General features: G+C 40.5%; 2 protein-coding genes across 2 annotated transcripts; both read right to left on the bottom strand.

Moving 5' to 3' along the window:
- Positions 1-131: 131 nt before the first annotated feature.
- On the bottom strand, positions 132-2,311 carry LOC107300544 (cytochrome b-like; the record flags this gene model as incomplete). The annotated part of the gene is made up of 2 exons (XM_015829860.1): positions 132-199; positions 1,254-2,311. Coding segments are annotated over 2 exons (1,126 nt in total), but the record flags the coding sequence as incomplete, so codon positions are not given.
- An 11,889-nt stretch (positions 2,312-14,200) lies between these two features.
- On the bottom strand, positions 14,201-15,343 carry LOC107300543 (cytochrome c oxidase subunit 1-like; the record flags this gene model as incomplete). Its single annotated transcript, XM_015829859.1, has 1 exon — positions 14,201-15,343. A coding segment is annotated over one exon (1,143 nt), but the record flags the coding sequence as incomplete, so codon positions are not given.
- Between the last annotated feature and the right edge of the window lie 6 nt (positions 15,344-15,349).

The following is a 15,349-nucleotide window of genomic DNA, read 5'->3' as shown; positions in this document are numbered from 1 at the left end:
TAGTAACAACAATGAGATACTATTTAAGCGTGGGAAAGCCACTTCAGACGAGCCACATAGAACCGGAACATAATAGTTACCAAACCCACCGAATAGAGCCGGCTGAACATTAAAGAAGATCATAATCAGACCATGTAGTGTAAATGTATAATTATAGTAGTTCTGGTTTTCCAAAGCAATCATACGCACTCCACTTGAATATAATTCAATTCTTAAAAAAAGGGACATCAGCGTAGCTAACACACCAAATAGCAATGCAAACCAGAGATAATATAAACCCAATGTTTTATGATTACAATTAGATAACAGCTGCGCTGCGCGCAGTGGACTTAAATTTAAGTGGTACTGCGTACATAATAAGGAGAAAGCAATAAAGTACATTTTTATGAAAACGCTAGCCTGGTTATAAGAATAGAACTGAACCAGGTTCAAAGGGAATGAGAGTTCACCGTTAGAAGCTATGCGTGAGCTGGGTTAAGAGCGTCTTGAGGCAGTTTGTTCCCTATCTACCGTAAATAGTAACCTCGTTCGGCTTGCTCCTTATGTTGTAGTTTACTGCTCCTTCTAAAACTATGCTGACTGGAGTAATATAAATACATAGTATTCTTAAAGGAATCGGTATGATACATAATAACCGGTCATTTCGATCCCGTTTTAAAACAGATGCTAGGCCAATAACCCAAATGGTACCGGGCAAATGACATAGTCTTGAACTCTTCATCAAAGTTATCAGAGTCTTGTGTTGGTACTTAACAGACGCTACCTTTAGCACAAGAAGCTGGAGTTTACCTTGATTATTCTTTTTCTAGTCCATCCAATCTGTAGCGATTGCATGGTACCGAGGTCAAAGTTTTTCGATCCCAGGCTGGTTAAAAGAAAATATTAGCTTGCAGTGTGAGTCTACCTGCGGTAGACTCACTACGTGATCTAACTGACCTCCGGTCAGTTCTCTATATTAGACCACACACTGCGTAGCAGTGTGTCTACGAGGTAGCTGGACTGCTTGTGTTAACATGTTCAGTCAAGAAGGCAACAGCCTCGATGGAATCATTATGCCCTACTTCTCACACAGCTACGCTGTGAGTCTCTACCACACACTACGTGTGTAGGCAGAGGTTGAGACACACTACGTGTGTCTTTATTCTAACACACACTACTGTGTGTGTTTTACAATTAACTAGTTGGCAACGAATTCCTAGCCTTGAACACACCGCTCGTCACGCAATTGACCCAATATTACCAGAATCATAATGAAATAACTAATTACAAAGATACGTCCGTAGGAGAGGTAAGTACACTGAGGTAATTGACTTCCAACCCAGATCAAAGAATATAGACAAGAATAGAGCCAGAATGACATTGACATTATAGACCTGCCGTGCGTAGATCTAATTTGTATATTCGTATTTACATGACGCTGCTCCGCTAACATGTAAATGCATTGAATGGAACAGATCATTACAATTAGACCGCTGGTTTTATGTGGTATTGATTTAAGCATCGCATAGAATGGCAGGAAATACCACTCCGGTACTATTTGTAATGGTGTAACGAATCTATCAACCACACAGCTGTTATCTGGGTGTGACAGCGTTACGATTCCAATAAATACCTGAATTGATAGAATCACCACAAAGGTACTTAATCCTTTCAGATCCAACCATAAAATGGTTGGATAGAATGTAACTTTATTTGGAGTGTCAATACCTAATGGATTATTACTTCCAGTTAAATGTAGATATAATATGTGTATAAGGATCAGACCTAAAATAACGAATGGAAGTATAAAATGGAGCACAAAAAAGCGCTTCAGTGTCGGGTTGGATACGTAATATCCACCACATAACCAGGAGACCAAGAATGGAATCGATGACAGCAAATTAGTAATCACGGTAGCTGCCCAGAAACTCATCTGACCCCATGGTAATACATAACCTAAAAATGCTGTTACAATTGTAAGTATGAACATAACCAAGCCACTTAACCAAGTTAACGATAGGTAATAACATGAACCGAACGAGATTGCTCTTATAATATGAATGTATGAAAATATAAATACAAATGAAGCCGCTGTCGCGTGCACATACCTAAATAACCAACCTGATCCTATTTCCCTGATCATATATTGTACACTATTATACGCTAAAGTAATCTCCGCTGTAAATATTGAAGCCAGTAACACACCAGAAATAATTTGTAACATAATTGCCACAGCAATTAAAAACCCGAAATTCCACATAAAATTTAGATTCACGGGACAAGGATACGACTGTAAATGACCTTTAACTAGATTAATAGCTTTTGACGATACAACATAATATGCAGTAAATTATATATCACGTTAAGACACTGCAAGGCAGTGCTACAGAGAATACACGTTATTAATCACATAGCTTCGGTGAATATATCTACACACTGCCTAGCAGTGTGTCTTATAGACCTCACTACGTGAGGTTGAGACACAGTCCATACCGATAATAATATGATTTATCAGGTCAAAAGTCTTTGGTAGACTGACACACAGTGTCTACGAGGTAGACACACTGCTACGCAGTGTGTGGTCAGTAAATAGAGAACTGACCTCCGGTCAGTGTTAAATTTAAGACTCACGTAGTGTCTCTACCGCAGGTAGAGACACACTACGTGTGTGGTAGAGTCTGAGAGTAACTATACCATAGAACCAAGGATAATGTTTAAAACTGTACTGCGTAATTATTCCTGTACACGGCGTAGTAGTCTTTATACAGATCCACTAGGATCTGATGTGTCAGAACTAAATTAAAACAACTCCGAGTCCTTTAACCGCAGTTGTAAATGAAACACCTGTTGCTACTTGATTGACTGACCTGTGGTGTTAAATTTAACACCACAGGTCAGAGTTATAAGAATACATACTGCGTAGCAGTGTGTCTCAACCTCTGCCATGCAGAGTCTACCTGCGGTAGACACACGTAGTGTGTGGTTGAGACTCACAGCGTGGCTGTCTTATCTATACACACAGACCCTGTATTCCGTTGAACAGGTCTAAACCCTACTCGCAGGTATAATTTACCATTGGTTCTGGTTAACTATCTGCTGAGCAGATAGTTAAATTCCGTATGTTGGTTATAAATCTGTAACATCACGTAGTGAGTCAACCTCTGTAATCTGTAGCTCATATAATGACTACCTTTAGCTAGATGGTTTAAGATCCTGTTCCGTTTATCGGTTATGTTTTTACCACCGTATAACATAACAGAGGTAACTGGTTAAAAAGCTACTGACCTTTTGGTTAGACTCAGCTACGCTAAGAGTAGCTGATTTAAATCAGCTACCTGGTAGACACACCTCAGGTGTGTGGTCTAATATAGAGAACTGACCAGAGGTGTTAAATAACACTCACTACGTGAGTGTTTTAGCATCTAGGACTGTACCAAAAGTACTGTTTTCAGACTAGAAACATAATTCCACTTTGTAACCACACCTGTGTGGTTATCTAGCGATAGCGTCTGAGCTCTTCTTTGGTCCATCGTTGTTGGTTCTTATTCCTTCATATCAATGTGTGTTAATTGTTCTTGTTCTGCTCACACTCCAGCAGATCTGCTGTGGTGCATTAACTGTACGTATTCGATTACTCTCTAGTCAGTTGTTCTTTTTACGCTGCTTTGTCTGTGTTAGTAAATAGTTACCAAGGCAGCTATGAGTCGACATGGAGGTGCCACTACAATAACTGGATGAGAGCTCCGATTATCGGTTGACCTGTTATCCCCGGCGAACCTTCGTACCGTTTATTATACTCTTTACCAGGCATGCAATACCGAACAGTTCAGCTACAAGTTCACCGTCAACTACCTTGTTACGACTTCGTACCGACTGTGTGTCGGCTGTCAACCGGTTAACTATCTCCCACACATCTGTTGATTAAACAACACTCAGTCCTCACAGCTACGCTGTGGTCAGTTTTTATTAATCCACTACTGCGTAGTGGTAGACTCACTACGTGAGTCTTAAATTTAACACCTCAGGTCAGAGTTATAATCTATTTTACCACTCCACTGCCAGTGTGGTGTAATCACTACAATTAGACTTCTTGTGAAATCTCTCTCGATTTTACCTAACCAGCTACTCCACATCTATGAACCACTGTGTAGCTACACAGCTAGGCTGTGTGGTCCAATAAATAACACAGCTACGCTGTGTCTGCTACGCTATGAGTACAGGGAAGTAAAGGTGCTCAGGGTCTTACCGTCGGGCCGTAGTTGTCCACATATTCATGGATAATTCTATTTACAAAGAGTCTATTCTATCGACAATGAGGTAGTCGTTACACCGTTCATGCAGGACGGAGCTTACCCGCCAAGGAATTATGCTACCTTAGGACCGTTACGTGTTCAGCCGCCGTTAACCATAAGAGGCTGTGTGGTTAGATTGGAATACCGTATAGTCTGTCCCAGCAACAGCGGTCAAACAGGTACAGCCGAGTGTTATCCTCTATGGTAACCAGGCGTTAATAGCGGTCAGGTACATATTACACAAGACTCAGTCTTGTGTTGGTACATCAACATTAAATACAATGGTTCGTGGAATCTAAAGATAGCTCAGCTATCTTTAGATTACACCAGTGAGTCTACTAACCACACTGCCATGCAGACTCAACCACACACTGCGTAGCAGTGTGTCTCTACCTGCGGTAGAGTCTGAGGCAGTGGTAGACACACTACGTGTGTGGTTGAGTCTGAGGTCAGTGTTCTGAAAACTACTTATGTATGTAATTGTAAGGCTACACTCAGTGGAACTGAGAATAACACTACCTGTGTGTCAACCAGGTAGTGGTATCTATTTACTACCGGTCTAGTTAAGACACAGCTACGCTAAGAGTAGCTGATTTAAATCAGCTACCTCGTAGAGACACTGTGTGTGGTCAGTTTAAATAAATCCTCTACTGCGTAGCAGTGGTAGAGACACACCTCAGGTGTGTGGTTTAACTAGTCCACACGCTGAGTTTACCAAACCATTATCTTGACAAGATAATATTACCTACAAGTAGTCTTGTCCATAAAAATAATCACCCGTGTGATTACAGGACCATTAAAATGAACTCCTGTCCGTGGTAGAGTAGTTAAACTCTTTTCACTACCACACACAGCGTAGCTGTGTGGTCAACTATCAGAACAGAATTAATATACATACCTGTGCCACCAGAGTCTACCTGCCGTAGACACACTGCATGCAGTGTGTCTTTTTAACTAACTGTGTTAAGGTTGATCCTTTTAATTGGTTCACCGTACTGGATAAAAATAGTCTGTAATCTACTCCTGCCATGTTACAGTTTAACAATACCATGTGTTAAATTATGCTGCCACAGGATAAACAACACTGCGTAGCTGACTCTACCACACACGTAGTGTGTCTACCTGCGGTAGAGTCTGCTAGGCAGTGGTAGAGACACACCTCAGGTGTGTGGTTGAACACTGCCTTGCAGTGGTGTGAAAATCAAATATTATATCATGTGTATATATCTATCGACGGTTTTGAATTCTAAACCATTTGTTACACTACCACACCTAGTGTGTTCAGGAATAACATAACCATGGTTGAGTCTATTCAACTTGACCTCCACAGCGTAGCTGTCTCTACCTGCGGTAGAGTCTGTGTTTTTTCACTCTGAGCTACATAGCGTAAATAAGATTTAATTGACCACTCACGTAGTGAGTCTACGCTGGTGTGAGGTTACACTTATAACACACAGTGTTCTATAAAGACACTGGTTCTCTGACCTCCGGTCAGAGAACCTCTTTAAACTAGACCACAGCTACGCTGTGGTTACTCTCGTAACCACAATACCGAGCTACTGGTGGTAATTGATTGCTAAAACCCAGTTTTACTGAAATGATTATCTAGACCAAGAATCTATGTAACAGACTGATTATATTTACACAGGCTCCGCCTGTATTAACGGATCATTCTTTAAACCACTGCGTAGCAGTTGTTATCCTAAATACGAGTATGTGTATTTAATCCATTCACACTACGTGTGAATGTCAGCTAGAGGTAAAACCAGAATGGTTTTTATTGCTGATCCAATGAAAATATCAAGTTTGTAACCTTATTCAGACTTTGCAGTAGATCAAATGTGATCTTTATTATTCACACGTCAAGTGTGTTTTAACTAGAATAGTTAATTTACACCATATAGTAATGATCTCAATATTAATGTAACCAGACCAAGTTTATAATTCCTAAAGTTGAATGACATTCATTTGGAATAGATACCGCCAGCGGCGGTATCTATCATTAAATGGTTGATGTGTTCAGTTCAATAAATATCAATCTCGGTGACACTGCATGGCAGTCTCTACCTGCGGTTGAGACACAGCGTAGCTGTGTGTTAAAAACAGACTTATTATTATAATTTCATTCCTGACCACCACCACAGCGTAGCTGTGTGGTCTTTTAACCAGTCAAGTATTCAATTCGAGAGCATGAAACCGGTAAAACACAACACACTACAGCCTCTACCAGGTAGAGACAGACCTTTTTGGTTACACTCTGCGTAGCAGAGTCTAGCTGGCGGTAGAACAACAATTCTGTACCGTACTTGTCAGGGTTTTTATTCCTTTCAAACATGTAAGTGTACCAATGTCCACACACTACGTGTGTGTTCAGACAATTCTGGTCAGAAGGAGGTTTAGTACAGTACTATCAGGTAGAACACTTTAAAAAGGTTTCACTTGACTGATTATAAGATCACGTGTATTCAGAATGTTATATGTAGCTACATACGATAGTATAATCATATTCAACTAGTGTGGTCTAGTTAATTCAGCTCCGATGTTTTACCACACGTAGTGTGGTCTAAAAGACACACTGCATGCAGACTCAACCTGGTAGAGTCACAGCGTAGCTGTGTGTCTACCTGCGGTAGACAGCGTACATCAACAGCTGAGGATCATATTTAACTCCGATACACACCAGCTTATAAAAAAAGAATACACACTGCGTAGCAGTGTGTGTCTTTTACCTTCGGTTCAGTATACAGGTAAAGAGAGATCTACTGAACCGAAACAGATTTATGTATTGCTGCACCAATATAGGTGTGTAGCTCTACGAGGTAGTGAGTAGTCCCTTTGGTACTGTATTCCGGTAGTGCAAAGATAATGAGTCTGATTCACATGCATAGTAAACATAACCGACCTTATCAGCTGCTCAGCTTAATAGATACCACTACTACACACAGCTAGGCTGTGTATATATTAAATAGACTCAACCACACACTACGTGTGTCTTTACTATACCTCATGCAGTGGGTTAACAGACCACAGTGGAATTAATTTTATCATCTGATTACAAGCCACTAGTGTGTTTTAATTGTATCACTGACCTCCGGTCAGTTCTCTATATTAGACCACACAGCTACGCTGTGTGTGTTATCCAAAAGTCGTCTGTTTTACTCTATTCTCTTTCTATCCACACCACCACACTCTGGTTTCACACACTGCCATGCAGTCTCAACCAGGTTGAGACACAGCGTAGCTGTGTTATTTACTGACCACACACTGCGTAGCAGTGTGTTCTACCTGTCGTAGACACTCAGAGTGTGTGGTTACCGAATAGAGCTAAGTGTTATACCAGATAAGAACTGTTAACATCCAATCTGTAGTGGTATCTATTTACTAGAGCAGCTTAATACACCAGGTAGACTCACAGCGTAGCTGTGTTATTTATTGGACCACACAGCTACGCTGTGTGTACACCATATAGTATGAACTAAAACAGTTCTTTTTTACTCACGTGTGTAGTCCCTAGGGAAAGTTGGTCTTTTAAGAGTACAGACCAGTGTTCTTTATTAAACACACAGTGTGTGTCTACCTGGTAGACACACTGTGTGTGGTCAGTAAATAAGTTTCACACACAGCCTACACACGTAGTGTGTCTCTACCACTGCCTCAGACTCTACCGCAGGTAGAGACACTACGTGTGTGGTTGAGACACAGCGTAGCTGTGTGGTCTTTTTTAGTCCAGTGGTTAAAAGACCATACTAAAAGTAGATGCTTGATCTATTCAGATCTGCTCGGTCAATCTGTACCATGTGTACTCTCTCTCTCCACACACTGCTACGCAGTGTGTATGTGGAGAGAGTACATCTAAAAAGATAACATAGTTAGACCAAAGAGAGTAGAAGTGGATAACTTTTCAACACACTCTGCTACGCAGAGTGTCAGTCAAGCAACCTTGGTTGAATTCATTCTCAAGTAAAGATGTTGTATGTACCAAACCTATCTTTTAACCAGTGTGTTGTACAATATATCACTACCTTAGCTTTATATTCTAATCTGTTTAGTTGTAGAACTGTAAAATAGATCCTTTTATCACACCACACAGCGTAGCTGTAGTGGTGTTCAAGACACTACAGGTAGATTATATTCAAACACACTCTGTGTCTACCAGGTAAGACACAGCTACGCTGTGTTAATAGACCACTGCCTAGCAGTGGTTATAAGTGTTCCTTTTACCACATCATCTATATTTACAAATTGTGCTGAAAAATAAGATCTTTGTATCAGCGTATACCTTATTTCTATCACTAGTTGAATGAGTATAAGACCTGTTGGTTGCGGGTATTAAAATAATTAGCGTAGACACACGTAGTGTGTCTACCTGCGGTTGAGACACAGCGTAGCTGTGTTATTTATTGGACCACACAGCTACGCTGTGTGTACACCATATATGATAGTGTGAATCAATTTACTTGTAGCTACGCTATAACACAGTCTACCTGGTAGAGACACACTACGTGTGTACACTTATTTAACCACTCTACCATGGCAGAGTGGTTAGTTTCCAATCAGCTAGTCTAGCAATGTGTTAAATTATTCTCCTGGTCAGTATAACGTGATTCTTGCTCCATTGGTACATCTACATAGTTTATTATTCCATCTGATGTAACCACTGCTACGCAGTGGTCTATTAACACACCCTAGCTGTCTCTACCACACACGTAGTGTGTAGGCAGAGGTTGACACACAGCGTAGCTGTGTTATTTACTGACCACACACTGCTACGCAGTGTGTCAAGGCAGTAGTGGTGTGTCTTTTAACTAGAATTGGCAATTATAATATCAGTTTTGGATCTCCGGACCACACTGCCATGCAGACTCAACCACACACTGCGTAGCAGTGTGTCTACCTGCGGTTGAGTCTGCTAGGCAGTGGTAGAGTCACAGCGTAGCTGTGTGGTAAATATATACTGATTATAAGGACACCATGCTGTAAATACAGAATATCTTACTCAGGTAGTCCTCTTATACCTGTACTCAGATAAATTCAACATGACAATAGAATAATATAATCTGTTTAAAAGTAGAGCAGTCAACCTGGTTGATGACAAAAATTACTAGCTCTAAATATGTATTAAAAAAGCTACTCCACTTACAGTGTAACCACTGCTACGCAGTGGTCTTGAACACAGTCCACCAGGTAGACTCACAGCGTAGCTGTGTGTAGTACCGTAGGTACTTACGGTGTTAATTCACTTCTGTGCCTGCAGGTTTAATCCTTAAATCACACCACACTGCATGGTGTACAGGAATAAAAAGCATTCTACATGATGTATATATTTACTTCACAGCCTACCAGGTAGTGGAGTTCAAGTAAAACCACACTGCGTAGCAGTGTGTGGTTGAGTCTGCATGGCAGTGTGGTCTTATTAGACCAGTAGCTACTCACACTGATAGCGGTTAACCTTACCTTTTCCTTACGTACTCCAGTCTATTGTGGAGGATAGAAATTGAAACAGGACACACTGCTGCTGATTCACCGACCAATCCTTATGACGGTTACTAACGATTTCTACTTCCATCTCCTTTCAATTCAATACAATGACCGTTCTTATAACCAGACATCACGTTAGACGTGATGTCTTTACCTGTCGGTAGCACTATAACCACACACGTAGTGTGTAGGCAGAGGTTGACACACAGCGTAGCTGTGTTATTTACTGACCACACACTGCTACGCAGTGTGTCAAGGCAGTAGTGTATAGATAAGACAGCACTGCGTAGCAGTGCTGAGTTGATAAAGGTTTTAAAATCACAAGTAGCCTGTATCGGTAGATTATCTTGTAACACACACAGAGTGTGTGTTTGAATAAAGACCACTGGTGGTCAATACACTACACAACTCTGGTTGTGTGTATAACTAGACCACTGCCTAGCAGTGGTTATAAGTGTTCCATTAACTAGCTAGTTAAAAGAATGTTAATGTTGTACACATTTAATCCAGTTTATTTCTTCGGATGGTCTACCACTACGCAGTAGTGGATTAATAAAAACAGACCACAGCGTAGCTGTGAAGTGGTAACCTCACCACACTGAGTGCATTTGTATAATTAATTTTATTTCTTACAGCAGTACATACTAATATCTGTCACAGAGAATATTGTAATAATATCTGAGGTCTTATAAATATACACACAGGTTGGCTGTATAACAGTCTCATATACCTTGTTATTATGTGTAGCTACACACAGCAGATCCAATACACACTGCAAGGCAGTGCTACAGTTATAGCCTACACACGTAGTGTGTCTACCACTGCCTCAGACTCTACCGCAGGTAGAGACACTACGTGTGTTTGAATAAAGACCACTGGTGGTCAATACACACACAGTAACCTGTGTTAAGGCCTACATTTTTATACACCAGAATCAATGTATTTACATTAGTAGCAGCCAGCTACGCTGTGCTGTGGACAGATGAGCTAAATAGTATTTGTAACACTCACTCTACCTGTAAGTCTACCACTGCCTACACACTACGTGTGTCTACCTGCGGTAGAGTCTGCATGGCAGTGGTAGAGACACACTACGTGTGTAGGCTGTGGAATTAATTTTATCATCTGATTACAAGCCACTAGTGTGTTTTAATTGTATCACTGACCTCCGGTCAGTTCTCTATATTAGACCACACAGCTACGCTGTGAGGTCAGTGTTAATAAGACACACTGGTTTCACTGTGTGTGTAGTTGACTTACCTGAATCCATCGAATAGCTTGCTAACGGCTTGAACGGTAATAATATCGATAAGGATGAAACCTTCCTGAGCGACTCGTAAGACACTGGATGGTATGGTTACAGCGATTACAATCGGTTAAGTTCTGTGTTCCAGCGCTATTCTTAGCTTCTAACACTCCTTTAAGTTAACACTGTATGGACGCTACCACCAGGCTAAGAGTCTATGTAACACACTTCCCTTCTCGCCTTCTTCGATAGATTACATAGAATACCGTCCATCACATGTTTGATTGACATTTAACCGCTAACTCCGATTCTTCCAAGTATACTTTAACATACCAAGGTACGGTCAGCTTCTTTTCAGCGGAGATTACACTACGAGACACCAAATAACTAACTGCACACACGTAGTGAGTCTACCACTACGCAGTAGTGGATTAATAAAAACAGACCACACGCAGTTGATCTTAAATTATATATCACGTTAAGACACTGCAAGGCAGTGCTACCGCAGGTAGACACACTCTGAGTGTCTACGACAGGTAGAACACACTGCTACGCAGACTCAACCAGGTTGAGTCACAGCGTAGCTGTGTGTGGTAAATATATACCTTGAGACACACGTAGTGTGTCTCAACCAGGTTGGCAGAGTTAGACCAGGAGATACGCTGTTGGTTATAGCCCTCAATACACTACAGCTACGCAGTGGTGTAGTGATACAGATATTATTCTGAGTAAAATACAAATTGTAAAACAAGCCAAACTAATTCAACAAAATGCCAGTACAATACGGAATAATTGTCATGGATTGCAGGTTGGGAGTAAGTAAGTCCCATTGGCAGGTTATTATAACCATCAGCTGTGAATATTTGGCAGTTCGCACCGATACGCGCAAGTAGTAAAACCACACCAACGAGTACATGACTAAAATGTAAACCTGTCAATGTAAAGAATAGACAACATTGCAATGAATCGTTTATTGAATAATGAATCATCATAAATTCTGAAGTTTGTAACCAACTGAAACAGAATCCAATTACCAGAATTGTAAATAGTACCATACTTGCACCACCGTAAATAGATTTATCACGAATAGTGATTAGGTAGCTACATACAATAGAAGCGGAGCTAAGAAGAAGCGTTATTGTTAGAATCAATGCCCTGGCCGAAGCTGGAATGGCAGCTTCGCACAGGCTAGACCAACTCAGCTGAAATACTCCCCAGAAATATCCGAAAAACAATAACGCTTCTGTCAACATAAGACTTAGACAACACGATGAAATCGCCGAGAAAGTAGAGTGGTAAGATTCACGTAAGGAGTATAAAAACAGTAAAAAGAACACAAAGTTACACGACAACAAGATTCCAATACTAAAGTATCTAAGTGTAGTACCGAATAGAACACATAACAAAGGATATGATTGTAAATGACCTTTAACTAGATTAACAGCTAAATTAGATACTAAATATGATCCAAAAAACACTATTCCATCTGATGTAACCACTGCTACGCTGTGAGTCTACCGCAGGTAGACACACGTAGTGTGTGGTAGACTCAGCTACGCTAAGAGTAGCTGATTTAAATCAGCTACCTGGTAGACTCTGAGTGTCTACGACAGGTAGAACACACTGCTACGCAGTGTGTGGTAAATATATACCTTGAGACACACTACGTGATCTAACTGACCTCCGGTCAGTGATACAATTAAAACACACATCTGATTGTACGTGCTAATTGCATAAAATGGATAAACTTACTACACCACTGCGTAGAACTATAACCACTCACGTAGTGAGTGGTTACTCTTTGTGAAACTAGACCTTCGGTCAGTCAACTAATGGATTACAGCTACCAGGCACAGCCTCTTATAATTGTATCCATGGTTATCCGGTTGATTAGACCGGTTCACTGATCATGGTATAGCTAACAGCATGTATCGTAATGGATTGCGATGTCACAACTACTAATTTTATATCTCTGCAGAGATATTATCTGTGTCACGCAGTTAACATTTAGCTCCAAAGACTATGGATCACATCACCACTGCAAGTGGTGATGTTATTCATTTTAACCAGATACATAAAATAACTAACATTCAATTGCAAAGCAATGGTTTCTTTGTAGTAAATTAAGACGCTCTTATCTGTGGAGTTGGAACATCATAATAGTTGGTATTTATACCACACTGCATGTAGTGTCTACCTGGTTGACTCAGCTACGCTAAGAGTAGCTGATTTAAATCAGCTACCTGGTAGACACACCTCAGGTGTGTGGTCTAATATAGAGAACTGACCAGAGGTGTTAAATAACACTCACTACGTGAGTGTTATTTAACTATTTATCCAGTACCGTTGTAGACTATATCATCTGTCAGGTATGTATTTTAACACAGTTCTGTTGACTCACTGCCTACACACGTAGTGTGTGGTTGACTCTATTCAACTTGACCTCCACAGCTACGCTGTGGTTACGAGAGCTGAGAGTCTTTTAGACCACACGTAGTGTGTCTCTACCTGGTAGAGACTGACCTCATTTTATTCGGTCCTACATGTAGTGCTAATATTTCAGCCTGACGGTCATAAACCATAAAGCATGTGATCTAATTTCCAGATAAGGAAGCGACTAACCATTGCTATAGTAGTAGTGTATCGAGGTAGTGGAATACAGTGAATAGCTTGGAAGCTAAGCAGTGTCTGAGGAATAGTGAATAGACCGTAAGGTCCAGTAGTGATTATAGTTACCCAGCGACACCATCCGTTGTTTTGGTGTGAACATCTGTGTTACCATTCATCAATTAAAAGGAATACACAGTCAACCGTAATAACCACACAGCGTAGCTGTGTCTGCCTAGCAGACTCAACCGCAGGTTGAGACTCAGCTACGCTAAGAGTAGCTGATTTAAATCAGCTACCAGGTTGAGACACACTACGTGTGTGGTAGAGAGCATGATAACAGAATACTATATGAAGTTGTAGTATAGTCAGCGTACATCAACAGCTGAGGATCATATTTAACTCCGATACACACCAGCTTATTTTTAGCTGGCGGTCTCCGTAGTTTATAACACCTCAGCTAGTGGTAGGCTGTGAAGTAAATATATACATCATGTTCCGTGAGACCACAACAATATTATAATCAGCCAACGGCTGATTTTTAAGCCTGTCAAGTTCCTGTAGAATAGTTCACTCTCTTACGATTTGGTTATCGAGCTCAAGAATGGTGTGCACTGTTGAAGACGCTAACTTCCCGGTCAAACGACCCTGTGTTTAGGAATACAGTACCGAGTATAAATATAGCAGAGCCTAAGGAACATAATTGGTTCCATGAATTAAGATTATCTGGATAATCGGAGATACGTCGAGGTAACACACTAAATCCGAGGATGTGCATTGGAATAAATGTTATGAAAATACCAGTTAAGAAGATCAGAGTGAAAAGAATTGCTGTTCTATTGGCTACAAGGTTGTAGCCGAAGAAATTGGTTTGAAACACACAAATACCCGCGAGTATGGATATGATCGCTCCTAACGATAAGACAAAATGGAAGTGAGCGATCACATAATAGGTATCATGTAAGGTTACATCAACAGCTGCATTTCCTAACACCACACCTGTGGTGCCACCTAAAGTAAATGTAACAATAAAGCTGAGAGCATATAATGTGCTACAATGAAACGTAACGTTGTTACTACCCATGTATGTGGTAATCCAATTAAATACTTTAGTACCTGTCGGTAAAGAGATTAAGATTGTAACAGCAGTAAAATAAGATCTGGTATCACCTTCCAATCCTACGGTCATCATATGATGTGCCCAGACCATACCACCTAGTACAGAAATACAACCCATTGCCAGTATCATTGATTGTGACCCAAAGATCACTTTATTATATGATGTTGATATCACTTGACTAATTATAGCAAAGCCTGGAATAATTAAAATATACACTTCTGGGTGACCGAAGAACCAGAACAGGTGTTGATATAACACTGGATCTCCGTAAAACACAGGGTCGTAGAAGATAGTATTAAAATGAAGGTCAGTTATTAACATTAATAATGCAGCGGTAAGGACCGGTAGTGTTGAGATTAACATGATAGACGTAAATATGATAGACCATGAATTAAAGGTTATTATACCCAAAGAATAACCATTAGTTCTCAAATGGAAAATAGTGGTCATAAAATTAATCGAAGATAATAAACTAGAGAATCCGGTCAACAGCAGTCCAGCTACGATTACATCGATAGCCAAAGGACTTAACGATAAGCTGCTGCTTAATGGTGGATATAAGGTCCAGCCTGGTCCAAACCCGAATTCGGATAACGATGACAGCAGCACTAACAGAAAACCTACGGG

This window comes from Protobothrops mucrosquamatus, unplaced genomic scaffold (assembly GCF_001527695.2).
Source record: "Protobothrops mucrosquamatus isolate PMUCROS unplaced genomic scaffold, P.Mucros_1.0 scaffold7380, whole genome shotgun sequence".
NCBI lineage: Eukaryota > Metazoa > Chordata > Lepidosauria > Squamata > Viperidae > Protobothrops > Protobothrops mucrosquamatus.
This window is presented reverse-complemented; position numbering and strand designations above follow the sequence as displayed.